General features: G+C 50.0%; 1 protein-coding gene across 1 annotated transcript in view; it reads left to right on the top strand.

The window, feature by feature from the left end:
• Positions 1-26,283, top strand: part of RANBP10 (RAN binding protein 10) — a 69,040-nt gene extending 42,757 nt beyond the window's left edge. The window contains exons 4-14 of the mRNA XM_001496579.6: positions 8,300-8,467; positions 13,509-13,531; positions 15,483-15,667; positions 18,111-18,223; positions 19,694-19,802; positions 19,913-20,061; positions 20,255-20,459; positions 21,186-21,307; positions 21,810-21,955; positions 22,258-22,369; positions 22,821-26,283. Coding sequence (XP_001496629.6) covers positions 8,300-8,467; positions 13,509-13,531; positions 15,483-15,667; positions 18,111-18,223; positions 19,694-19,802; positions 19,913-20,061; positions 20,255-20,459; positions 21,186-21,307; positions 21,810-21,955; positions 22,258-22,369; positions 22,821-22,951 — 1,463 coding nt within the window. The 3' untranslated portion in view covers positions 22,952-26,283. The remainder of the gene's footprint in view (positions 1-8,299; positions 8,468-13,508; positions 13,532-15,482; positions 15,668-18,110; positions 18,224-19,693; positions 19,803-19,912; positions 20,062-20,254; positions 20,460-21,185; positions 21,308-21,809; positions 21,956-22,257; positions 22,370-22,820) is intronic.

Genomic DNA, 26,283 nt, shown 5'->3' with positions numbered 1-26,283 from the left:
AACAGAGAAGCCAGGTCTTGGGGACTCTCAAATGCTGTCTGGGACTTTCTCTCTCTCTCTCTCTCTCTCTGTCTCTGTCTCTGTGTCTGTCTCTTGCCTCTGCTTTCTGCTTATTAGCTTTAGCCTGTTAAACTGGCTTTCTACACAAGGTTGGAATGATGGCAGCACAGAGCTTTGAGACCTGCTCTCCTCCTAGCTCCCTTGTAGAAAAATTCCAGGAAGATTTCTGATTGGTCCAGTTTGGGTCAGCCCAGCCCTGAGGGGGGATGGGTTACTGGGATTAGCAGTGTGCACTGGAGCCACAGAGTGGGCACAGGAGAAGAGCTACTTGTTAAGAGAAGGCGAGTGCTATCTCCTAAAGAAGGGGGCTGGCAGACCTGCCCTGGCACTCCTCCTTCCCCTACCTGCTGTTTGTTTTTGCAGCCTTAGGAGAGGGGTGCCAGGAGGCTTTGTGCCCAGTCCCTTCTCATGGTTGATGGAACTTAGCCAGATACTGGTAGGCAGTAGTGTTGGTCAGGTCAGCCAAGCCTGGGGTCCAGAAACCTTGTTAGGGGTTACCTGAAGTTTTTTTCTGACGGAGTCCAGTGTTGAGGAACTCACGCTGTACTATTTTCAGAGCATCTTCGTCTTCCCTGCAATTGGATTCAGGCCCACCTCAGGAAGAAGGAGATGGTGGCTTCACCCTCAGGGGTATCTGCTTGGTGCTCACCTGAGTATCCCTCAAAGAAAGGAGAACTGAGTTTCTGAGAGTGTTATCTACAAGACGACAGGCCTTCATGCAGCTCTCAGTGCCTCAGTTTCCTCAACCCAAGATGGGGATGACCATGTCTGCTGATTGGTTAGGAGACTCAGAATCAGATTGTTTCTTACAAGTAGACACATAAGGTTCTTTGACAACGATGTCTAATTACTCCCTACTCATTTTGTAGAGGAGGGAACTAAGGTCTGAGGAGGTAAGTGAGTGGCTTCCCAGGGCTTACCATCTTGGAGGGACAGTGCTATGACCAGGACCAGACTGCAGTGGCCCTTCAGGCCACACTGGCTGCCTTGGCACCCAAGGCTACAGTGTCTCTTTCTAACAGAGACCAAACCACCCTCTGTAGGACCCTAGCCTAAGACTGACAACAACAAAGAAACTTGCTACAAAATGTGCAATGGTGGCTAGGCCTTGGCGTTATGGTATTTCTCCTTTCTGCCCAATTCCTCAAGAATGGCAGTGGTAGTATCAGCTCCTTTCTGCTGTACGGCTTCTCAAGGCCTGGGAAGAAGGTTCATTGAGGGTGGGATAACTGAATCCATTTAGAGTAACTTTGTTCCCTTTAACATCTCCTCATCTGTTTTGGGCTTCTGGTGCCTTTCTTTTGTGTTTGTTCTGCCCTTTCTAGTCCTTGACTAGCCTGAATTTTTCTCCCAAAAGAAAAACAGAAAGCCATTGTATCAAGACAACACAGTAGGAAAATCCTCCAGTGACTTCATTTTAAGTTTTCTGTCCACACCACTGTTTAGTGAGTGTTCCCCATCACAGCCTTGCTGCCTCTGGGACAAGCTACAGTCATCTCACCTGCTTTGTATAGCCACCTGCCTGCTTGGATGTCTAATAAAACATCTCAGACTGAACATGTCCAAAAGACCTGCTCCTTCTGCACGTCTTCCCTGTTTGTTAGTAAATTGTCCAACCATCCACCCATGTGCCCAGGACAAAATTCTGGGAGTCGTCCTTGTTTCCTCTCATGCCATCAACACCCACTTTCAGTGAGTCCTGTCCACTCTACTCCAAGTCTTTCTTAAGTGTCACTCGGCTCCAGCCCCTCTGGCCACCCTTCTGTTTCTCAGACATGCTGAGCTCATTCCCTTTACCCCAAAGGTTCTTCCTTCTTATCCTCTCATTAGGCAGACCTCTGCTCAGGGGTCACCCCTCAGCAAGGACTAACTTGACTACTCCATCCTGGTCAGTCCTCATCCCTGCTCCCATTTCTAGCCCATCATCTGGCTTTGTTTTCTTCAGAGCACATTTTACCTACGAGAAGTTTTCTTGTTTGCTTATTGGGTTACTTGCATATTGTGTCTTCTCTACTCCTTTCACCCACTTTGTCAACTCCATGGAGTAGGCCTTTGTTAACTATTTGGTGGTGAGCTGATGATGTAGAGGATGGGAAAGAAGAACATTAGCCATAAACCCAGCTGTGGGAGCAGCTGCTGTTACTAAATGAAGTGTATAATAACATTCTGTTTTTAACCCCAAGCTGCCTTTCACACACATACGTATATACCTTATATGTACACAGTCTTTTAATTGTGTTTGGAAAAAATATTGGCTATAAAATGATAGTTTAAATTGAAGATACATTATAGCTCTGTGATTTTCTTGGAAGAGCTTTTAACTTCATAGCACTTTGAGGAGCAAGAGACGGGGAGCTGAGGTGTTACTTGTGTGCACTGATCCTTGTAGATTCTTAGTAGCTTCTTTTATAGCCATAGGGGACTGTATTAGTGTCTTATTGCTGCTCTAACAATAGTAGTGGCTTAAAGTAATCATTTCACAGTTATGGAGGACGGAAGTCCTAAAATCAGGGTGCCAGCAGGACGGTGTTCTTTCTGGAGCCTCTAGAGGAGAATCTGTTCCCTTGCCTTTTCTAGCTTCTAGAGTCCATCTACATTCCTTGACTCATGGCCTCATCCTCCATCTTCAAGGCCAGCAGTGTAGCATCTTCCAATCTCTTTCTGCGTCCAGCATCACATCACCTTTTCTGACTTGATCCTCCTGTCTCCCTCTTACAAGGACCTTTGTCATTCCGTTGGGCCCCCCAGATAATCTAGGATAATCTTCCCATTTCAAGAGCCTTAATCTAATTACTTCTGCAAAATCTTTTTTACCATGTAAAGTAGCATATTCACAGGGAATTAGGACATGTACATCTTTGTGAGGCCTTATTCAGTGTACCACAGGGACTGTGAATTTTCTTCCTTTGGGAAAAATCTATATAATCAATCAATCATTTGGAAATTGAAAAAAAAAAACACCAGGAAAACTTACCTATTTTCTAGCCAAACTGAAGTGATGGTGAATCCTGAATTGACTCTATTTTATGGTTTTTTTAAAAAATGGAATTTTTCAGTTTTTCTTTATAAGCTTAAAATCCATACTTATAGCTAGAGTTAAAAATCTAAAAACTCTGTAGTGGTTTTGTCAAAATAATTATATAGTTTATTTTTGAAGAAAAGTATTCAAAATACTTAAATTTTTATTTTAGGGCTTTGACAATGTAAACATCTATTGTTTTGGTGATGGTTATTGAGCTCCCATACATTGAAACAAAAATATCTCCCAGATATCCTTGAGTCACTAAGTAGGTAGTGCTTCTTCCAGGTGATTTTACTAGCTTTGATAAATCAGATGGCCACAGTATTATTAGGTTTTCTAGAGTATCTACTGCTTCAATCTGAGAAAGCAAAAAAGAACAAAGCCTTCCAGCTCATGCCTTGTATCTTCTAGACAGTAAAATCTGTGTAAAAGATGTGTCACACTGGATCTTACTTGTATGAAAAAGAGGTGGGCTGGTGGCTAGGACTAGTCACTGCACATGAACACACATACATGTGTTTGCACACACCTGTACCACCTTTCAGACTCTTGATGTGCTGGGCATTGGGGGAACTGGTGATGAGATTGTGTGGCCCTGCTCCAAGGAGCTTGTGGTCTTGGGGTGGGGGTAGGGGAACAGGGACAGTTCCAGGAACAGTGACTGGTGATTGGAGAGGCTCAGCAGGAATCAGGGATGGACCAGGGATGTGGGCAGTGTACTAGGAGAGGACCAAAGAATGTTATGGAAAACTTCAAGGGCCAAGCATTGGAACTGATCATGATGTGCTGGCAAAAGGGAAGGACCCAGTGGGTATCAGCAGCTATGGGCATAGTTCTGAGAAGACCCATCAGAACAGCAAGCAGCCCTCCTTGAAGGATTCTTTGGGGAGAGCTGGAAGGGTCAGTAGCTTTGCTGGACAGTGTTCCCCCACAGCCACATGGCCTTAAGAGGTGGTGATTAGTGGACTCAGCTTTAGGTAAGGTTGTGCTGGTCAAGCAGCATTGAGGAGAGCCCTATCTTTGTCCCTGCCATTCCAGACCCCTGGAGCAGAAGTTTGAGTTTCTAGCAGCTGCAGGGCACTATAGCAGAACAGCCCATCATGGGGGATTCCATGCTGAGAATCCCATTGGAATTCACGGGAAGCTCGTGGTGGGCATGTCTGGGGCCACCAAGCACAGTCTGAGCTAGCCCTGGAGGGATGATTGTCGTATTGCTCTTCACTGCTGTCCAGGTGGCCGCCCTTCATCTGTGGCCTTCTATAGACCAAGGGAGCAGCCACTGCTGCCAGGAGCCATAAGGCCTCCTGCATTGATGCCGGAGGAGAGGTTTTGCCTGTGATAGCCTCATCAGCCTGCCTCTCAGTGCACAAGTGGGCATCACTGTGCCCCAGAAGACCCATTTCCCTGAGGTCAAATGATTTGTGTACCCACCAGCAATAGAAAGGCCCCTACCACTCCTGGGCTTGGGGAGCTTAGAAGTTGGGTTGATGCCCGGAGCAGCACCCTGTCCCTTGATCCAGGCACTCCCAATGTCTCTGGGGAATTGGGAAGGTAAGAATAGAGCCTGGCTCCAGGTCCAGGCCTTGGCCCTTCTAAAGCCAGTCCTGAACAGTTCTCACGCTAGTTTCCTTGTGATGCGGTGAAAAGATGCAGGGAGGGGAGCAGCAGGGCTCTGAGCCCTGTACCCATTAGCAAGAGCCATTCAGCTTTGGCCTGTTCCCCACTATGGTCTCTGGGAAATCTTTGCTTATCCAGAGCGTTCCTGGCTGAAAAGACCTGAAACCTCAGGGTACACAAGGCTTGGGATAGGTGCTGTGACCACGAGGGGCAACTTGCCCTTGAGGTCATAGGTCCAAACACAGGGCATAGTTTTGGCTCCAGAGTCTGGGCAGCTCCACCTCTCTAGTCATGCCCTCTGTCTTCCTTGCCAACCCCTGGTCCTGTCATCTATCTGTTCTCATCCCCACACCTTTGTTTCCAGCCTGCCCACACCCCCGCCCTCGCTCTGCCCACACATACACACATATACCGTGAGTGTTTGAGCCCTGCCTTCCTTTCTGAGCTACTCAGATCCTCATGCACCCTGCCTCAACTGACCTTTTTCTCCCAGAGAAGAGCTGCTTTTACCATGCCGCTTGGGAGTGGAGGGGTGTATTTAAGTGTGTTCTCATGAGCCTACTGCTTAGACCCCAAGGAGGCAGCAGAAGCTGAGAAAACTAACTGGGGGGGCTGCCTTGGGGACCTGCCTGCCAGCCTATTGGCTTGCTTGCCATGGGCTTTTGGGCTCCACTGTGTTCCTTAGCAAGCAGGGAGGCAGGCCCCTCTGCAGCTCACACCCTCCTCTCCCACATGCATTAATGCCTTTACCTGTATTTCTCCCTCTTGGAATGCCCTTCTTTACACTTTTCCCTGTATAAAACCTGTACCCTTCAGAGATATCACTTCTGCTCTCACCATTTCTATTCAGCATTGTATTGGAGGTCCTGGTTAATGCAGTAAGGCAGGAAAAAGAAATAAAAGGCATGCAGAGTGGAAAGGAAGAAATACAACTGTCTTTATCCTCAGATGGTATATTAAAAAATCCTGAAGAATCTTCACAAAAGCTACCAGAACTAATTGGTGAGTTTAACACGGTTGCAGGATACCAGGTGAATATATAAAAATCAAATGTATGTGGTTGTGTGTTTAATAGCTTTATTGAGATCAAATTTACACACTATAAAATCCATCCATTTAAAGTGTACAATTCAATGGTTTTTAGCATAACAGAGTTGTGCAACCATCATCATAATCTAATTTTAGAATATTTTTATCACTCCCAAAAGAAACCTTGAGTTCATTCCCCTACCCACCAAATTAATTTTTATATAATTGCAAGAAGCAATTGGAAATTTAAGTTTAAAAATAACGTTTATAAAAAATAAAAAATGGCATACTTAGAGGTAAATTTGTCAAAACATTGTTGAGAGCAAGTAAAGAAGACCTAAATAAATGGAGAGATGTGCCATTTTCATGGATTGGAATAATCAGTGTTATTAAGCTATCTGTTCTCTCCAAATTAATCTATAGATTTAACATAATCCCAATTAAAATCCCAGCAGGCCTTTGAAAGAAACTATTAAGAAAATGAAAAGACAAGCCACAGACTAGGAGAAAATACATGGAAAACACATAAAATAATTTGTATCCAAAATATATGTAAAACCCTTACAGCTCAATAAGATTTACAAGCCAGGGCCTGGCCCCGTGGCTGAGTGGTTAAGTTCATGCACTTTGCTTCGGCAGCCCAGGGTTCCCTGGTTTGGATTCTGGGTGCAGACTTACACACCACTCATCAAGCCATGCTGTGGCAGCATCCCACACGGAAGAACTAGAATGACTTACAATTAGGATAACAACTATGTACTGGGGCTTTGGAGAGAGAAAAAAAAAGAGGAAGATTGCCAACGGATGTTATTTCAGGGCCAATCTTCCTCACTAAAAAAACAAGAAAAGATTTACAACCCAATACAAAATGGATTAAAGATTTAAATAAACAATTCAATACTTTTTCTAATAAACCAATGGTAAATAAGTATATGAAAAGATGCTCAACATCCTCGGTCATTGGGGAAATTCAAACTAAAGACACAGTGATATTAAAACCACTACATGCCTACTAAAATGGCTAAAAGAAGAAGAAAAAAACAAAAACAACTGTTACCAAGTGCCACTGAGAATATGGAACTCGTACATTGCTGGTGGGAATTCAACACAATACGACCACTTTGGAAAACAGTTCGACAGTTTGTTATCAAGTTAAACATATACTTATCTTCTGACCTAGCAATACCACTTCTAAGTATTTGTAGAATAGAAATGGAAACATATGTCCATGCAAAGACCTGTACACAAAATTTATTGGTTTTATTCATAATAGTCAAAAAATTGGAAACAACTTTTTTTTTTAAAGATTTTATTTTTTCCTTTTTCTCCCCAAAGCCCCCCGGTACACAGTTGTATATTCTTCATTGTGGGTCCTTCTAGTTGTGGCGTGTGGGCCGCTGCCTCAGCGTGGTTTGATGAGCAGTGCCATGTCCGTGCCCAGGATTCAAACCAACGAAACACTGGGCCGCCTGCAGCGGAGCGTGCGAACTTAACCACTCGGCCACGGGGCCAGCCCCTGGAAACAACTTAAATGTCACCAGCTGGTGAATAGATAAACTGTGGTATATCCATATAATGGAGTACTATTCAATAAAAAGAAATGAAATGGGGCCAGCCCCGTGGCCAAGTGGTTAAGTTCGCACGCTCGGCTTTGGTGGCCCAGGGTTTCACCAGTTCGGATCCTGGGTCTGGACATGGCACCACTTGTCAGGCCATGCTGAGGTGGCGTCCCACATGCCACAACCAGAAGGACCACAACTAGAATATACAGCTATGTACTGAGGGGCTTTGGGGAGAAGAAGAAGAAATAAAAATAGTTTTAAAAACGATAAAAAAAGAAAAAGAAATGAAATACTGGTACACCTAACCATATGGATGTATCTCAAATGTGTTATGCTAAGTGAAAGAAGCCAGAAACAAGATGCTCCATATTCTGTGATTCCATTTATGTGACATTCTGGAAAAGGCAAAATCATAGGCACAGATCGGATCAGTGTTGCCAGGGACTGCGGGTTGGTGGAGTGAGACTGACTGCACAGAGGCATGAGGCAACCTTTTTGGAATGATGGAAATGTGTATCTTGATTGTGGTGGTGGTAACATTTGTTAACATTTTTTAAAACTTATTGAACTGTGGTTAAAAAGGGAGAATCTTATTAATGTAAATTATACTTCAATTAAAAAAACGTTTATAAAAACCCACCATGATACACCTCAGAGCTCAGTTCACATCCCCTCTCCTTCACAAGGCTTTCCCTGACCGCCTCCTTGTTATATGGCCTTCTGGTAAGCCCCTTCCAGGTCAAGCATAGTTTTGGTTCCTGTTAGGCACAGCTAAGGCTCCTTCTTTAATGGAGCTGCCTCACCTCCTCAGAGATGGTGACTTGCTGGATTCACTGCTTTTTTGGCATGGCCAGGACCTGTCCATAGCTGGCTCTGTGAGAGGCCAAGAGTGCTGACTGAGGCGGTGGCAGGCTGTGGAGAGGGGCTCAGGCCTGGCTGGGCTCGTGTGACTGTCTGGCTTCTCTCTCAAGTACCTCTACTCAGCTATTGCTGATCTCTTCCCTCACAGGTTGGGACAAACATTCCTATGGTTACCACGGTGATGATGGGCATTCCTTCTGCTCTTCAGGGACTGGCCAGCCCTATGGTCCCACTTTCACTACAGGAGATGTAATTGGCTGCTGCGTCAACCTCATCAACGGCACCTGCTTCTACACCAAGAATGGCCACAGCCTAGGTGAGTGCATAGGTGACCTTAGAGGGGCTGCCCTCTGGAGCCACGTTGGTTGATAAGAGGGCCAAAGGAAAGCCTTGAAGCCAAACAGTGTTACAGAGCCTCTGCTGAGCTCTGGGGAACTGCAGTAATTTCCAGGCATTGGAGCCCTACAAGGTGAAGGGAGGGTAGCAGGGGCACCCTCTTTGTTAATCCATCCATTCAGCAGCATTTATCAAGTCCAGGTTAGTTGTTGAGAGAGCAGCAGTGTCTTGGTCATGACCCTGGCCTGTGTGGCACTTGTTGGAACAGGGTTTGGGATTGGTGAGAAGTTTGAGGGGCCCAAGTACGTATTTGGTAGTGGTTTTCATGCCTGCAGCCTAGGCCCAGACTTTGGCTGTCCCTCTGACACTCAGAGTGCTGGTTGCTATGGAGCTGCAGTGAGGGATGCTCTAGTACAGGAGATAAACAGACATGCCGGAGTCAGATGGGGCCAGGTGTCTTATGGCCTTTTCATGGTTAATGAACAGCATCCTTGACAGAGGTACATTTAAAAAGGTCCCTTTGGTGCACCTGCGAAAGATGGGCTGGATTAAGGGCCAAGGGAAGAGGTAGGTGGCCGGAGGCAAGGCAGTAGTGATGGGTAGGCAGGCAGGAAGTAGGGGACAGGCTTGACAGAGGCTCAGAGGTGGCCCAGCAGGGATTAGTGGCAGATCAGGTGCATGAGCAAGAAGGGAAGATGGGAAAGTGGTGGGATTAGTGGTGCTGTCAACCAGGATCAGGAACCCAGGAGAAGCAGCAATCAGTGAATGATGATCGGAGCCCTGGAGAATCCCTTGGAGGAGTAATTCAGTACACGTGAAGAAATTTAGGATTAGAACTTGAGGTAGAAGGGCCGGCCCCGTGGCCGAGTGGTTAAGTTAGCACACTCCGCTTTGGCGGCCTGGGGTTTCCCTGGTTCAGGTCGCAGGCTTGGATATGGTACCGCTCATCAGGTCATACTGAGGAGGCGTCCCCACATAGCACAACTGGAGGTACTCACAACTAAAATATCCAACTATGTACTGAGGAGCTTTGGGGAGGAGAAGAAGAAGAAAAACAAAAAGATTGGCAACAGATGTTAGCTCAGGTGCCAATCTTTAAAAAAAAAAACCTTGAGCTAGAGAGGAACTTTGGCTATTCTGACGCTATACTCTACTAGGGCTCACTACTATTTGGCCCTCGAGTGAGAGGTATCCTTGGCCAAAGTGGCCCTGAGGTGGCACCTAACTGCTGAGCCTGCCTTCCTGGCTTGGTAGAGGGCTCTGATCTAGCAGAACCCTACCAGCCACACTGGCCACAGGCCTTGCCAGGAAAGGGAGTTGGGCATTTTACTAGGAACCCAACTCCTAGGAGGCCTGCTTTCCCTGGCTTGAGGGGCGGTAAAAAGTGGCTGCCAATCCCTAGTGCCCCTCTGTGGCTTCTCCGGGAGATGAGCCCAGGCAAAATCAGGAAACTTGAGTGGAAATTGGGTTTATTGGTAGCTGGGGCTGAGTGACCAGGAGCCAGCATTCCTCAACAGGACAGTCAGGTGCCATGGCCCAGAATAGGCAGCTGAGAGCATAGCACAGACACCACTGAGCTGACCCAGATGCACATCCAGAGAAATCCTCCTCTGAATTCCATGCCGTGTAGCTACAGTTCCTGGTATCCAGCTCGTGAGGAGCTTTGCAGCTAGAGGGTGGGGCCAAGGTCTCAAGATGGTTCCTTACTCCCTGCTCTGCTGTCTGACTCCAGCTATCCAGGGTCTTGGTCTTCATGCTGTTAGAGTCCCAGGGGCCACTGTTGTGGGTTCTCACTCTTTACCCAAGCCCCCTTCACCTGTTCCTCTTCAGTCAGGCCCAATCCTGCCCCTCTGCTCTGGATACCTTCCATCCTCACATCCCTCCATCTGGTCTACACTTTACTCAGAGCACAGCACATGCCATGTGACGCAAGGTTTGGGGCATACCCTGTTTCCCCCTCTGCACCTACACCTTCCTCCTTAGGACCCTAAATGTGTGATGGGGCCCATGAGCTCTTTGTCAGTCAGGTCCCCAGGTCCCATGGAGGAAGCTCACAGCCACCCCAACGTCAGCCCAAACCCTTACACTGTTTTTAAAAATTCATCTCCATAGTGCATGCTTTTTATAGACCCCATGAAAGACTTCACACATCTTATAATTAAATTTCATTTATATTGCCTCTTCCCGGCCTTCTTGCTTGATCTTCTTGCTTGTTCTATCTCAAATATTTGGTTCCTTTTCAGCATTGTATTAACCTAAAATTTGTCAAACATGTTTATATGTGTTTTTATCAAGATAGTGATTAAAAGTATTGGAAGAGAACAAGGCTGAGATTTGAGCCCTTCAGCCTACAGTTGAGCTTATCTAGGTAGACACCAGCCATTTAAGAATCACTTGGTTATGTTAGTTTGAAACACATGTTTTTCTATCTTGTCCATAAGGATATTACTGAAAAATGGATATGGTCTGTCCCCTGCATTTTCTAGATCACAAAATTTAGTGGAAAAGCAATGAACGTGGAGTGTAGACTATCTGGTGAATCTTCTGATGACCCTGTTTCCTTTTCACATGCCAGCTTATCAATAATGTGCTTCAGAATCTCACCCGGGATCAATAAGCTAATCACTGCTCTTTAACCTTAGAATCCTACCCTTCCCCTTTAGAAAAGAGGAATGATGTTTCCTGCCTCTGGTCTCCTAGTTCCTTTCCTTTGCTCCATTGTTCCTCTGTTATAGCACTCGCCCTATGTGTCATTGGTCAGTTGTCTATGCAAGTATTAGTTGCATGTCTCTCTTGCTGGAGTCGGTAGCACTTTGAGGGCTAGGCTTGCAGCTGTTTCTCTAGTGCCTATGACAGGCCTGACTCCTGGGAGGTCTCAGCAGATACTCGATGGAAGGATGAATGAGTGAGTGAATGGAGACAGGAGACTGACGTCTCATCCACAAGTGGTCCATGCACTTGCAGAATCATTTTTATATAGCTCTGTGCTCTCTCACAGGCTCTTTATACCTTCAGCCTCTCTGAGCCCTGACCTATGTGTGTTTAGCTCAGGAAGCTTCTTATCAACAGGTTTGGCTGTCCTGTTTGCATCCTGGATCTTTGCCTGGACCTTCTTCTAATTGGCCAACCCAGATATTCCTGTCACAGTGGCCTTGCAGAGGCTCCCAGAGATCTACACGGTTGGGGGGAGCAGTGTTGCCCTGTCCAGTGCAATAGAGGGTGGAGTAGCCTCTTTCCTCATCCTCCTGGAAGCACCTCAAGGCCTTGTCCTTCCTGAGTGCCATTGTAAGGTACAGCCAGGCAAGCCGGGTAGGTTATACCCTACCCAGAATTGTGGTAATTGCCTCACTCTGTGGCACAACTGCAGCTGGCTTGTACCTAGACCTCAGTTTGTGAAGCAGCTTTCACAGAGTATCTCAGTCTCATCTTTCTTTCTTGAGGTGTCAGGGTTAGTGTTACCCCATTTTTTCAGGTGGGTTCAGAGAGGTTAGGTAACTTCCCAAAGGTCCCACTATAGACAACTAATGGAACCTGGACTCACCCTTCCTCCAGGGTTCTGTGGGCCTCCTCAAGGAGCCAGGGAATGCAGCAGCAGCAGCCTGGTGAGGCAAGATGCATGAAGGCAGCTCCTGTGTAGACCTGGAGGGTAAATGTTGAGGTCTCCTCATGGCTGCACAGGGGCTTCCAGATTCCATCCTGCCAGCTCTGTGACTGCTGACTCTGTATGTGGGTCTCAGAAGAGGCCTCAGGCAGGCAGATCATGAGGTTTAGGTACTTCCCTTATGGAGGAGCAAAATAGCCCGGCAAAGAATGTAAACAGTCTCTCTGCACCTTGTTTTTTTCATCTATAAACTAGTGTCAGAGACAGTGTACAGCTTCCAAGGTTCTGAGGATTAAATGGTTCCTTGTAAGACAGTGGGCCCTGTGCTCAGCACAGATGAAGCACACAGTACACGCTGGCTGGGGCTGTCAGGATTCTGGCCCCAGGTTTACTGGGAGACCAATTGTCAGACTCTCACCTGTTCTGACTTGCTGGGTTTCAGTTTCTTTTCAGGGTAGGAGTTTGGGGAGCAGAGTGGGACCTCTGAGGAGTGGTTTGAAAACCTCTCAGGCCAAAAGCTCAGGAGCTTCTAGAAGATATAAGAATTTATCTAAAAAATGGGAAGGCTATGAGTCCTTGAAAGAGTCTCCTTTGGCCCAGAGTCGTTTCTCAATCTGCAGAACATGAATGCCCTGGTGGATATTCTGAGGAGCCTCTCTTGCTTAGGCTGCTCATATGTTTGGTGGCCCACTCTCACTTCTGACTCAAGACTGAGGTCCCTGGAAATGCAGCCCCTTCTCTTGGCAGGAGGGTTTAGAGGGCACACAGGCCAGTGTTAACCTGTCAACTTGGAATCTCTGGGGACTCTGGATGGAGATGGGCTGGAGATGGACAGCTGCCACCCTCCTTATCTCTTCTTCACTGTCAGCTTAGAAATGATGTCAGAACATTAGACAAGAATGAGTCCAGCCCCACCGCCTGTGCTAGTTTTATGACTGTTGGCAACTCATTTAACCTCTGAGGCTTACTTTTTTCATCTGTAAAATGGAGATAAGAAAGCCTGCTCCCACAGTTGGTATGAGGATCAAACAAGGTAATGGATGGAAAAGGGCCTGGCGTATACAGTAGATCTCCATAAATACATATTGGATCAAGAGAAGGATCAGTCCTGAAGAGGCCACAGGGTAGGTCATTTGAGTTTTGTCCTTCCCAGCAGGCTTCCCCTGAGAGGGTGGCAGAGCTGTGGACAAATACTCAAATATCTGACTTCACTTTCGGCTGAGCCACCCAACAAAGAGAAGGCCAGGATCTAAACCTACTAGGCCCTAGCATGTGCTTGGCCTCCACTATAGGGGAGATGTGGTGACCAGCCCCTACCCAGCTATTGTGATGGTCTGTCTTTTGTGACAGACTCCCTATTGTGGGCCTGCAGAAGTATAAGAGATCGAGTGGCCTGATGACTGTTCCTTTCCCTCCACAGGTATAGCCTTCACAGACCTCCCGGTAAGTACTAGTATTGGGTCCCCCTACTCTGGGCCCTTGGGGCTGCTTGGGATGGGGTCTTGTGGCACCTGCAAGTACAGGGTGTGGAGTCTGGCCCGTTCCCCAACTAGAGATGTGTGCTGTGCTGTTAGCTTGAGGGTACCTGCCGGTCGTCCTCACCAGTAGCAAGGCCTGGTCTTCCTCCAGACTCTTAGCAGGTGACAGTGATTTGTAGCATTTCCAAAGGCAGCTGTGGGGCTAGGGGATGGTGCAAGTAGAGATGATTGTGGCTTTGTGGCTCAGCTGGTCTGAGCCAGCTCCACGTGGCTTTATAGCCAGTGGACTGGGATGCAGAGAATTGTTCCTGTCTGTTAGGGTGTCTGGTCCCTGTGCGTACCCATCAGAGATCCCTGAGGAAAGCCAGTACCCAAGGGGCCTCAGCCTGCTACCATGCAGAGTACCCCTGAGCCAGAGAGGTGAGCTTTCTGGGGTTTTCTCTTCTTGGAAAAGGGTGAGGTTTCCTGCTGGCTTAGTTCAGAGCTCATCCCCACCTCTTGCCTCCCAGTCCTTCTTTATTATGAGTCATCATAGACCTCGTCACATACGGGGCCTCCACCCAGAATGCTAGGAGCCTGGCCCAGCTGTGTGTGCCCTACCTGGGTTCTGGAAGGAGGGAAGGTTTGCTGACTCTGGTGACTGCTTTGGGATTCTGGGTACCCTTACAATGCCCTAGGAAATGCCCTTGTGATATGAGGAGCCTCTGAAGCCCAGACTGCAGCAGCCAGGGTCCCGTTAGAGCCTCTTGTCTATGGATCAGAATCCTTCCTTCCTACGTGGAGACCCCAGAGAGGGGCTATGGTCTTAGGCAAAGAGAACAGACACAGGAGAATTCTGACCCTGGCTGGGAAAGAGTCTGGTTGTGGAGATGTGACGTGAAACAACCAGACAATGAATGTGGGCAGTATGTTGCCAAGTGCTAGAATGTGTGTGGATGCCCCAAGGTAGGGAGTGTGACTGATGGCAGTAATGGTCAGGGAGGGCTTGCTGGAGGAGGTGGGCTTTCCCTGGGGCATGGAGGATGGGAGGGGAAAGGAAGGAAGTGAAAGGTCTTATGGGTTCAGAGCTCATGGTGTGCTGAACTCAGTGTACAGTAAAGGCATGTGACACTTGGAATGACACGTAGCCTGAGGATGGAAGGTGGAAGAGAGGACTGGGGGCCTAGTTACAGTTGGGAGGAGGCTGGCGAGACACTAAGCAGTAGTAGTGGGGAGCCACAGAGGCACTGAGTGAGGGAGTGACCTGGCAAAAGTTGGTCTTGGCAGGGGATATATGGAAAGCAGGGAGCCCCATACCCAGAGAGGGACATGTCCAAACCTCAGTGGCCAGAACATCCTCCTCTAAGTGAGCCTCTGATAGGAAGGGCAGTGGCCTGTCTTTACCCTTTGCCAGTATCAGGGGGTCCAAACCATCTAAGCCGTTTTGTCAAGCTCTCCTCCTCCTCCCCACATCCCTTCCTGCCCCCTCATATACCCTTTTTTGTAGCAAAAGGATCCTTGGTTCTGCATCTTTCCGAGAGGGAGCATTATCCACCCCTGCAGCAGATGTTCATGGGCACACCTGCAAGGTTGTGGAGCCCAGCCTGCCTCTCAGTGCCTGGCCAAGTCCCAAAGGGGGACCTTGGGCTTTGGGGACACCATAGCCTCTGATGCAGGGCAGGAGACTCCATGTTGAACATGGCTTGCTTTTCTTTTGCTTTCTCCCCGTAAGCTTTGGGGAATAGTGTCTCTGGTAGGAAGGTGGGTAGAATGTGGCTTAGCCCTGCCTCCTCCAGCCAAGCTGCAACTCTCCTAAAGCTGAAGCAATGGCCTGCAGGAGCCAGCGCCTTTTCTGTCTACACCGGAGGTGAGGCAAGGCAAGGCCCTGCTGCCCCATTGCCTTCAGGGCCTGACTGACGTTTCATTCTCCTCCTCAGGCCAACCTCTACCCCACCGTAGGCCTGCAGACACCCGGGGAGATTGTGGACGCCAACTTTGGGCAGCAGCCCTTCCTGTTTGACATTGAGGACTACATGCGGGAGTGGCGTGCCAAGGTCCAGGGCACTGTCCACTGCTTCCCCATCAGTGCCCGGCTTGGCGAGTGGCAGGCGGTGCTGCAGAAGTGAGTGCCCTGCTCCCGCCCTTACCCAGCTCTGCCCCATCCCAGGGACCTCCTCTCCTGTAGGCCCCTGTACTGCTATAAGCTGCTCTTATGAACTCCAGTGGGTAGACTTCCTTCTGGGAAGCACTTCCAGTTTGGCTCCACCTGCTGCTTTCCTGCTTCCCTCTTATCGGATGACAGTTCCCACTCAGTTCTCCAGAGCTGCTGCTAATTACACCTTTGCCCCCTCAACTGGATTGGAAGGGTCTGTGTGTAATATCACTAGCAGGGCTATTTTCCTTCCCCCGGTCATTTTGCGGAGGATGTCCTAAGACACCCTATGGTCTCTTCCTCTGTGGACTTTTTTTCACCTTAGGGAGTATCCATCTCTGGCCTGAGGTCACCAGGTCCCAGGGTCAGCATCCAGCTAAGTCCCATGCATCAATGGCAGTGGTGGCAGGAAGAGAGTCCTTCTTTGGACCAGCCAACTGGCTCCTGGCTGATCAATTCCCAGACTGTCCTGGAAGCCACTCTTGCTGAGAATCCTAAGGGAGGCCAGGTGTGGGTCTTTCCTCCACTTGCCAGCTGCAGGCCTGAGTGAGGCAATGATGAGTACCCACTCTGCCAGGAGGTGGGTTAGTTTGCTAGCTTGGCTCCCAAGGGTGGGCAAAGAAGGGCTGGGCTTCCGCTACCTCTGGTCATTGCCAGGGTACTAGGGTCCCATGGGTGGGATTGGAGTGCATACTGGGCTCTTTGTGCAGCCTTTGTTTCTTGAGGGACTGATACTGAGGCAGGCCACAGGGAGGGCCGAGGCAGGGCTAGATGGGCACTCCCTTCTCAGGAAGACCAGCACTGCTACATCCTGTTCCCAGCCCCCAGAGCTAAAGAGAAGGTCTTCCTCAGAGGGCCGGCACAGTGGCAGTCCCCGCAGCAGGCTTATTGGGATGGGCAGGGGGAAAGGTGGAGCTGCCCCGGCTGTGTGGGGAGGGACTGATATTCTCAGCTTACAGCACCTGGGCTCAACACATGGCTACATGTGTTTGCATGTGCACATCTGTGTGCCTGTGTGTGTGCATATGTAGTATTTGCCAAGACCTGCATATAATTTGCATCCTGTGATTTCACATAACTTCATTTTATGACATTGTTAATAGCTATATTATCTCAGAGACAAATTTGCCACAGGCCCCTTGGCTGGCTTCTCTTGGTGGGAGGTTCAGGTTATTTCCTCTCTTGCTTATATAGGTAACCCTTTGTATGTAAAGAGTTTTTCATATTTAAGATTATTTTCTTGGTATCCTTTCAAGAAGTGGAATTACTGTGTCAAAGGGACTGTACGTTGTAGTGGCATCTGATGTTCATATGGTCTCATCTGAACCATGTCTTGTAGAAAAATGTTTGCCGTTGTGTTCATAATAATAATATAATTATTCAGAATATAATATTATAAATATATAATTTCATAATAAGAGATTGTATTTATTGACTTCTTACTGTGTGCTGGCACTTTACGTGTATCATCTCATTTACCCCTTAAAACATGGGGAACACACAGCTGAACTTCTGTCCCTTCCACATGACAGCCCTTGAGACATTTGTGCTTGTCATTTATGATAATGACATATCAGACACTTGCACACACAAAGATATTCACTTCTGTACACATCAGATGTGAGGACTCATCCTTCTGCTCTACATCTCTGCACACACACACACACTCATGCCACTGCTCAGCCAGCTTTGGGTGGGATTAAATGACTGCTGGGCGTCAGGCTTCTCAGGGCCATTTCCCAAAGATTGTGTTCCTATTGGCCGTGTTGTTGCCTGATGTCTTGGCTTCTTAGGCCCCTGATTTGTGGCATATCGTAGAGTAATGTAGGTTGTGGGTTAGCTCCCCATCACTTTTTAGAGCCACACTCCTGAGGGCCAGGTTCACTTGGTGAGTTGGAATGCTTCTGCTGGGCATGTAGGGCAGCCTGCAGAGGAGCTCCTGTGTCTGTAAAAGGTATGCATGTGGCATACATGCCTACATACATGCATATAGTCTGGGCAGCTGCCAGACTGCTTGGCTGGTTGCTGTTCCAGCAAGCCCTCAGAGAAACTCTCAGTCATCTCTGGGCTTCCTGCAGTTCATAGGAGCCAGCTGCTTCTGTAAGGAGATGTTATGTGCCTGTGTGTACTTTTGTTACCATACTTGCCCGCTTGTGGGCAGCATATCCCAGAGAAACTGTAGCTACTCCTCCAACTGTGAAGACAGATGTAGTGACCAGCCCCTTCCCAGCCTAGCTGCATGAGCACTGGGGGAAGTTTTCATTTTGTTTCACTCTCTTTATTCTCATTCTGTGGAGGTTGCATCTCCAAGATGTGTTTAGGGAAGACCTAATGGGCAGGCAGTCTGTCCCATCAAGTGGTCATTGAGAAATGCAGTTCATGAGTGTCACCATGAGCATTTCCTTTCTTCTAGCATGGTCTCTTCTTACCTGGTGCATCATGGGTATTGTGCCACGGCCACCGCTTTTGCCCGAATGACCGAAACCCCGATTCAGGAAGAACAAGCATCCATAAAGAACAGACAAAGTAAGGTTGATTCTCCTCTCCCCAGTCCTCCTTCCCTCACTTGTCCCCATTTCTGCTCTCTGGCTCTTGGTAGCCCTGGGTCAGGAGTCCATTCAGCTCTAGTCCTTACCACCAGGAGACCAGCCCACAGCCCTAGCCGAGTCCCAGGCCTTGTTTCTCTCCCTCCTTCAAGACCATGCTGCACAGATGGACAGTCCAGCAGCATGGGAATGTCTTAGTGCAGCCTCCCTAATGCACACTCTGATGGCCCAGGATAGGCTGGGGCCTGGCATGGCTGGATCCCACTCCTCCATGCTTGTTGCCTTCCCCCTGAATCCTGGATTCTACTCAGCATCCTGTTCATAATCTTCCAGAAAGAGTGTGTTTACATCTTATCAGACCAGTGCCCTGCCTTTCCCACCATCTACTCAGCCTTTGCCTGCTCCTGACCAGAGAGAGGACTGAAGTAATCAGACAGTGTGAAGGTTGATGCTCAGTGGCTGCTGCAGTAGCACCTCTCTCTGCTCCCTACCTCTGGTCCTTCCCTTGGCTGACAACCAAAGGCAGGAGCCAAAGGAAGCTTTCTTGCTGTCCATAATGGCCTGCATATTGTGTTTTTGGGACTCTTTTATGGAAGGAGGGTATTAGGAAAGAGGAAACAGAGCCCAGCAAGGAGAAAGGAAGAGAAAAGGAGTGCGAGAGAGAATGAGTGTATGTGGACGTGTATTTCTGTGTGCCTGCTTGTGTCTCTCTGAGCCTGTCGTCTCTGTGTATGTGCATGTATCTGTGTCTCCCAGAGAAGCTATGCCCAGCCAGACAGAAGGAAAGGGATCCCAGACTTGGGATCTACGAATGAGAGAGCCTCAGACCCAGAAGTCACTCCCAGCAAGACGCACCAGGCCCTGAGGCAAGAGCAAGATACTGATGGCCTGAGAGGTGTCAACGTCAGAGATGCCAGTGTGAGGAGGATGACCTCCTCTCTCAACAGGGAGCATGTTGCCAGCCCCCGAAGACTGCCAAGACATGGGTCCTGGCCCAGAAACCAATATGTTCCCATTGCCACCCCGCTGTGAGGCCTGAAAGGAGAGAAGTCTGTCTGAAGAGGGCCACCAAGTTGCCTGGGTGCCCATCCCCAGATCATGCTGCCACATCTAGGCCCTTCCCTTGCCCAGTTCCCTGGTGACCTGTACTCCATAGGAGCAGACCTCCAAACTCACCCTCCTGCCTCTGGGCTGAGAGTCCCCCCTCTATTTTCCCCTCTTATTCTTTGAGGATTCCCTGACATTTGTCAGAAACCAGGGTCTATTGTGGAGCTGGGCAGCCATGTTCTTTCTTCAGCCTCTTCTTCTGTGAGCATCTCAACTGGGCGTGCCACTCTGAGCCAGCATACCTGACCATCAGCTGGTCTATGCCCAGACCTGGCAGTGTGCAGGCATGTGGCTTGGAGGGTCTGCATCCTCTTGCTCGCTGCCATGTTCTTGCTCTCTACAGAGATCCAGAAGCTGGTGCTGGAGGGCCGTGTGGGTGAGGCCATTGAGACCACACAGCGCTTTTACCCAGGGCTGCTGGAGCACAACCCCAATCTGCTCTTCATGCTCAAGTACGTTTTGGACACCACCAGCTTCCCCATAGCCCAGCCCCTCTCAGCTGGTGGTGGGAACATATGAGCCGGACCAAGTCCAGAGCATTGCCGCTCTGCTCCCTCTGCAGGTGCCGACAGTTTGTGGAGATGGTGAATGGGACTGACAGTGAGGTCCGCAGCTTGAGCTCCCGAAGCCCCAAGTCCCAGGACAGCTATCCTGGCTCCCCCAACCTCAGCCCCCGACATGGCCCCAGTAGTTCCCACATGCACAACACAGGTCAGCCACTCTCCAGAGGGCTCTGGGAAGAACTGGTGTGGAGAAGAAAGGCCACCCACTTACCCTTCCCTGGGCTGGGCTCAGGGCTCACTGCTGGATTTGGGGGACGGGAAATGGGACCACTGTGGTTATTCCTGGGGTCCTACTAGATGGCAAGCTGCCCCTCCTCTTCTGACTCTTCCCCGGCTTCTAGGAGCAGACAGTCCGAGCTGCAGCAATGGCATTGCGTCCACCAAGAACAAACAGAACCACAGTAAATACCCTGCGCCCAGCTCCTCCTCCTCTTCCTCATCCTCCTCATCCTCCTCATCCCCCTCTTCCGTCAATTACTCGGAGTCCAACTCAACAGATTCCACCAAGTCTCAGCCCCACAGCAGCACCAGTAACCAGGAGACCAGGTGCCTGTCCTGCTCTGCTTCTTCCTTCTGCTCTGTGCCAGCTGGGCCCAGTGCAGCCTGTCCTTGGAGTCTCACCCCGTGCCCTTCTCCTCCCACCTCCATTCCAGGTCTGTGCCTGGATTGGTAGCTGCTGACCCACCAGGCCAGGCTTTGACTCTGGCTTCTGGCCCTTCCCGTGATTCAGCTGCTACTTTCCCTGGCCCTGTCTTTCTCCAGAGGCGCTGACATTGCCAGGCTGAGAATGTGGTCCCCTCTGAGGAGACCAGAGCTGTCAAAAACCTCAGGGTCTATATTGAGGAAGCTTTTACTGGGCTTGGCTTGTGGGCAGCCATGTTGGGCAGGCAGGGGTTTTAGGCTGCAGACTACAAGTGGCTTTCAGCAGCCTCAAGACTTGCCTCAGGGTTGACCTGGGTTTGGCTCCTAGGCCCCAGTCATTAAGGGTGGGGGCGATGTGTAGAAGGGGTGTGCCAACTTGGAGGAGAGACAGAGAGGGGAGGATCACAGAGGCAGCATGGGACAAGAGTGAGAATCAGGTGACAGGCCTCTGGGGATAGCTGGCATCACAGTAGGGGCCAAGTGTTGGAGTCTGGGAAGCCCGAGCTATCCTTTCATGCTCCTAGGGGCCCTCAGTTTACCCACAGCAACCTGTGGCAAAAGCCTGAATGGAGACCAAATCAGGCTACTCCAATCACATCCCTTGGCCAACTCCTCAACCCTTCTTCACAGTGACAGTGAGATGGAGATGGAAGCAGAGCATTACCCCAATGGTGTGCTGGAGAGCATGTCCACGCGCATTGTCAATGGCGCCTACAAGCATGAGGACCTGCAGACAGATGAGTCCAGCATGGGTAAGGGCCATGCCCTCACATGGTGTTCCACAGGTGGCAATGCTCAGGCTAGATGTCCTTTCCCCACTGGGAGGGACTTGGGATGGGCAGGCTTTGGCAGCTTGAGAAGCTCTGGCCAGAGCTGGTTCACTGCCTCCTTAGCCAGTCATGAATGGGTGTTTGAGGTGGGAAGGCCCTGGCCTGCTGCCAACACCAGAGCCCCTGCATTTGAGGCTAGAGGGACTTAGAGTGGGCACCCTTATGAGTGCCCATGCATCTGTACAGGGTGGGAAGAGGGAAAACTTCTGATTCCTATCTGACTCCTAGACCTTGTGCTAGGTGGACTAAGAGCACCTCAGCTATGGATAGTCTACCTGCTCCTCCCAGCCCTCACTTGCCTCTGGCAGAAGCTGCTACCCCCCTCAAGGTCCTTCTTGTCATATTATCTTTGGTGTCCCCACCCCAGTCCTCCCCTTCTCGCCTCATCCCTCCTGATGTGTTCTCTGCTGGGCTCTGGGTACAGATGATGGGCATCCTCGGCGGCAGCTCTGCGGGGGCAACCAGGCTGCCACAGAAAGGATTATCCTGTTTGGCCGTGAGTTGCAGGCACTGAGTGAGCAGCTGGGCCGGGAGTACGGCAAGAATTTGGCCCACACAGAGATGCTGCAGGTACAGAACAAGCCAGGCCCTCATACAGAATGGGCCTCCATTTGGTGGTGGGGGCAGGGTGACTCTGGGAGGGCCTTGGGGATAGCAGCAACAGGACACAGCAGGCTCTAGTCAAGTCTGCACTGGGAAACGGGGCATCTAGGTTGTTCTCCACCCTCTCTAGGCTTTGGGGAGGGCAAAACTCTGCCCAACCCCACAATCAGGGTGTATTGTGCCCTCACTGGGCACCATGCAGGGCCCTGTATCCCCTGGAACCATAGAAGTGTGTGCCACAATCCTCTCAAGAGTGCCCTGTCCTTTAGGATGCCTTTAGCCTGCTGGCATACTCAGACCCCTGGAGCTGCCCAGTTGGCCAGCAGCTTGACCCCATCCAGAGGGAGCCTGTGTGCGCTGCCCTCAACAGCGCCATTTTAGGTAAGTGGATTAACAAAAACAGAAGCTAGCCCATGAGTACCTGGGGTGGCCCCCTCTCCTCTCTGCCTAGGAATTACTATTTGTCCAAATCAGGACAGTGAGCTCTGCCCAGGTGCCCTCTGCTGGCCACAGGACTTTGGGGCTCCTATGGCTGAACCTGAACCCTGACCTCCCTCTGCCCAACTGAGTTGGCTGGCTAGATCATAATGGGCCCTAGGCTGCATCCATGGGACCAGGCCAGCCCATTACTCTAAAGAAAGCCAAGGTCCTCAGATTCCTGGCATGGCTACAAGGCCATAGCCTAGTGGCTGGGACACACTCACGCAGAGACACATGAACATTCTGTTCCAAGAGATTCTGTCCACTCCCCCAACTTTCTGCTCCCAAGGGAACTTTGACCTTGCCTAAGCCCTGGGCAGGGCAGTGACCAGACCTTGTCTCTCCTCCACAGAGTCTCAGAACCTGCCAAAGCAGCCCCCTCTGATGCTTGCCCTGGGCCAGGCATCTGAATGTCTACGGCTCATGGCCCGAGCGGGCCTGGGATCTTGCTCCTTTGCCAGAGTCGACGACTACTTGCACTAGCTGACCACGCTGGCTGGCCCCGCCTGGCCCTCCCTCGGCCCCAGGGCTGGAGCAGCCCTGCCCTCCATAGGCACCTGGCGCAGGGACCTAGAAGCCATGGGCAGAGTCCATTCCTCCTGCCTGGCCTCTCCCTCTCCCTCCCCTTGTTCCTTTCTTTCTTTCCTTCCTTCCTTTTTCCCCTTGCCCTCTCTTTCTCTCCCCTTCACGTGCAGCGGCCTATGACACAGTATTGGCTGGTTACTCTCATGTAGCGCCTCCTACTTTGAAAGGGGGTTTTGTTTTGAGAAGGGGTTGGGGATTTTTTAATCTTTTTTTTTTCCCTCCTGACTGAGCCACCAGTATTTATCTCTGGAGAGTTTGTGCTGAGCTGGTTTCTGCTAGTTTAGTGATAAAGCCTATCCAAGTTGGTGATAGCTTATTATTTTCGTAAGTAAAAAAAAAAGAGATTTTATATATATAAATATATATATATTAAAAAAAGACACAGTATTTATCGTAGCGTTAGTGGTCCAGCACCTCTTGGGTGAGGCTGTCCAGACACCGTATGTTTTTATTTGAGTCCAACTCATTAAAAAAGAATCATCTCTGTCTCCTCAGCCAAGTGATTTGTTTATTTCAGGCTTCCCGTTTGTTGAGCCACAGGCCCAGCTGCAGCCTAGGGAAGCCCAGTAGGTTTCAGGGGGCCACTTGGTGGGCAGGTCAGGCCAAGCTGGTTTGCAGAATCTGAGAGGTGTGCGTCCCTAGGCCCCTGAGAGCTGGACTAAGCAGAGAACTGTAAGGCCGAGGGTTCAGAGAAGGGATGAGTTGGCCCAGGGCTACACAGCAAAGCAAGGGAGCAGAGGGTCCTTGGCCAGCACGCTACCATTCTACCCTGCCTCTCACTGCCTGCCTTGCCCCTCTCTCTCTCCGTTTTTCAATATCCTGCCTTCCCTTGTTGTTACGATGGCCAAATAATTCATTTACTCTAAATTGATTGCCTGGAAACTACCTGCCTTTGACCTGAGAGCTGCTGTGTGTCAGGCTGTGGGGAGGAAGTCTCCGTTCCCAGGACAGAGGCCCTTGAGTACCGGGGAACCTTCTTCCTGCCTGGATCGTCACCGTCTCTGCACAGCTTTGATGGAATTGATGCTTTCTGTTGAGAAGCCAGGACCTTACAGAGGCAGGTTCTTGGGCTGCCAGTCTCTGGAGTGTGTAGAACCCTTGACCCCCTTGGCCAGGTGTCACTGCACCTTGGCCCCGACCTCTGTTAGGAAAGACTGTTATGAGTATTTGGGGCCGGAGGAAGGACCTCATGGGCTTTACAAATGTCCCACCAGCCATTTCAGATGGATCCTCACAGCTGGTGGGACAAAAACAGTCCTGATACTGCCATCAGGGAGTCAGGAGAAGAAAGGCTGAAATGACTGCAAGGACTTGGGCAGGCCATCTGTGGAGAGGACTAACTGCCCAGGAGGAGGAATGGGAGGAGGCCTACCCAGAGGAGCACCAGGAGGGGCTGGGATTTCCCCCACCTGCTTCACAGTGAGAGGGAGCTCACAAGCAGCCCCTGAAGGGGCAAGGCCAGAAGTTGAACTTGCAGCCCCTGCCTGGATCTGGACTAGGCAAGCTCCCACTCTCCTTCAGTGGACATGGGAATGGTCGGTACAGCCTGAGACATTCAGTGCCCACCACGCCCATAGCTGGACAACAAGAAAAGTGATTGAGTTGGACCAACTGCTGGTGATGGAGTCAGGGCCCTAGCCCAGTGCTCTCCCAGAGTTATGCCTTGGGACATGACCCTATCAGCTGCTGCTTTTTCTTGGGCCCCACCAGGGCCCCAGCTGGCAGCCCACAGACCATGGCCTGTTGAGGAGGTGTTGTCTTGTATGTAAAGGAAACTCATCCTGTGCAAGGCTGGGGATGTCTGGCTCCCAAACCCAGAGGTCAGAAACATCAGGCTGTTAGAATGGTCAGAACCAAGCAGGATTGGGAATTAAAACCCGAGGCTTTTGCAGCTGGAATGGGGTTCAGAGAACATCTACTCTGCCAATCCTCTCCTATTTCAGATAAGGAAACAGGCCTAGGAGATTAAGTGACTTCGCCAAAGTCACACAGCAAATTAGTGGCAGAGCTGGGACTAACCTTATCTCCATGGTTTGGGCAACACTGTTTAGTCCTAAAGATGAATGGCGAGTGAGGGGTTAGGCTGGCGAGACCTCCAGCAGTGTCTGAGCAGCCGGTACCTTCAGGGGTGTGTCAGGGATGGGGATGGGTGCCTGGGCTTGGGTTGTGGAGTGGCTGAGAGAGGCCCCAGGAGGGCCCAGGACAGCTGTGTGCTGCTTGGGGATAGGTGTCCACCTGGCTCGCACTCAGTACCCATGGCCACCTCCCCATTTTCTGTGCCTTATCTCACTGTTTCAGCTGAGTCCAAGTTGTTTACTCTGTTCCTCTCCAGAGGGGCTCTCTGTCCCAGTTGGACAGCTTACCTTTGGGACATAAGCCTTTGCCCCACAAGCCATGGAGAGGACCAAAACCAAGCTGCTTGAGCCGACTGTCTTGGTGATAGTCCGGGCCTGCCTGCCAGCCAGAGGAGACCCTTATGCACACCCAGTCCTACCAGCCTGCTTCTGGGAGCCGAGAGTGGGGAAGGCACCTGGGAGGAGCCCCGGTGAAGGACTGGACCTGACCCAAGGGGACAGGAAGATTTGGCTCTGTTGGGTTGTTCAGCCCTGGAGGAGCAGCCTTCCTTCCTTCCTTCCTTCCTTTTTCCCCTTGCGCCACCAAATGGTCACTCCTTCCAGAGCAGAAACTGGCAGACCAGAACCCCTGATCCTCACCTACATGGGTCTGTTGCTGGGTACAGGCCATCAGAACAGGGACACCAAGAGATGGAGAAGTGGGGACTACCTGGCCTCCCTGCGCCTTCCTACCCCTTAAGCAAGCACAAAGATGAAGCAGAGAACTGTCAGAACTCAAAGTTCCTTTGGTTGCTCACAACTCAGGTATGCACGCCCTGAGGCAGCCAGGCAGCAGAGCTCTACTTGACCACCAGTCCCATGTACCCGGACCTGTGGCCAGATTGTGGACTGTGGCTGCCTCAGGCACTGCCTCTTTGCATAGAGTTTTCCTCCATTAGTAACCACAGCTGAAACAGATGTCCTCCACATTGTGCACACTGGTTCTGCCTTTGTCTTCGCAAGTTGATATTTGGCATTAGCATGAAACTTGTGGGCGTGGGAGGGTTTAGAGAGAATTCTAATACAAAACATCCTATTAAATTGTACTTGAGAGATGAAAAAACTCCTGTTGTATTTTGACAGAATTATTTTTATTAAAATATACATCCATGAGCA

Source organism: Equus caballus, chromosome 3 (genome assembly GCF_041296265.1).
Source record: "Equus caballus isolate H_3958 breed thoroughbred chromosome 3, TB-T2T, whole genome shotgun sequence".
NCBI lineage: Eukaryota > Metazoa > Chordata > Mammalia > Perissodactyla > Equidae > Equus > Equus caballus.
Note: the sequence above shows the minus strand (reverse complement) of the source record. Positions and strands in the feature narration are given on the sequence as shown.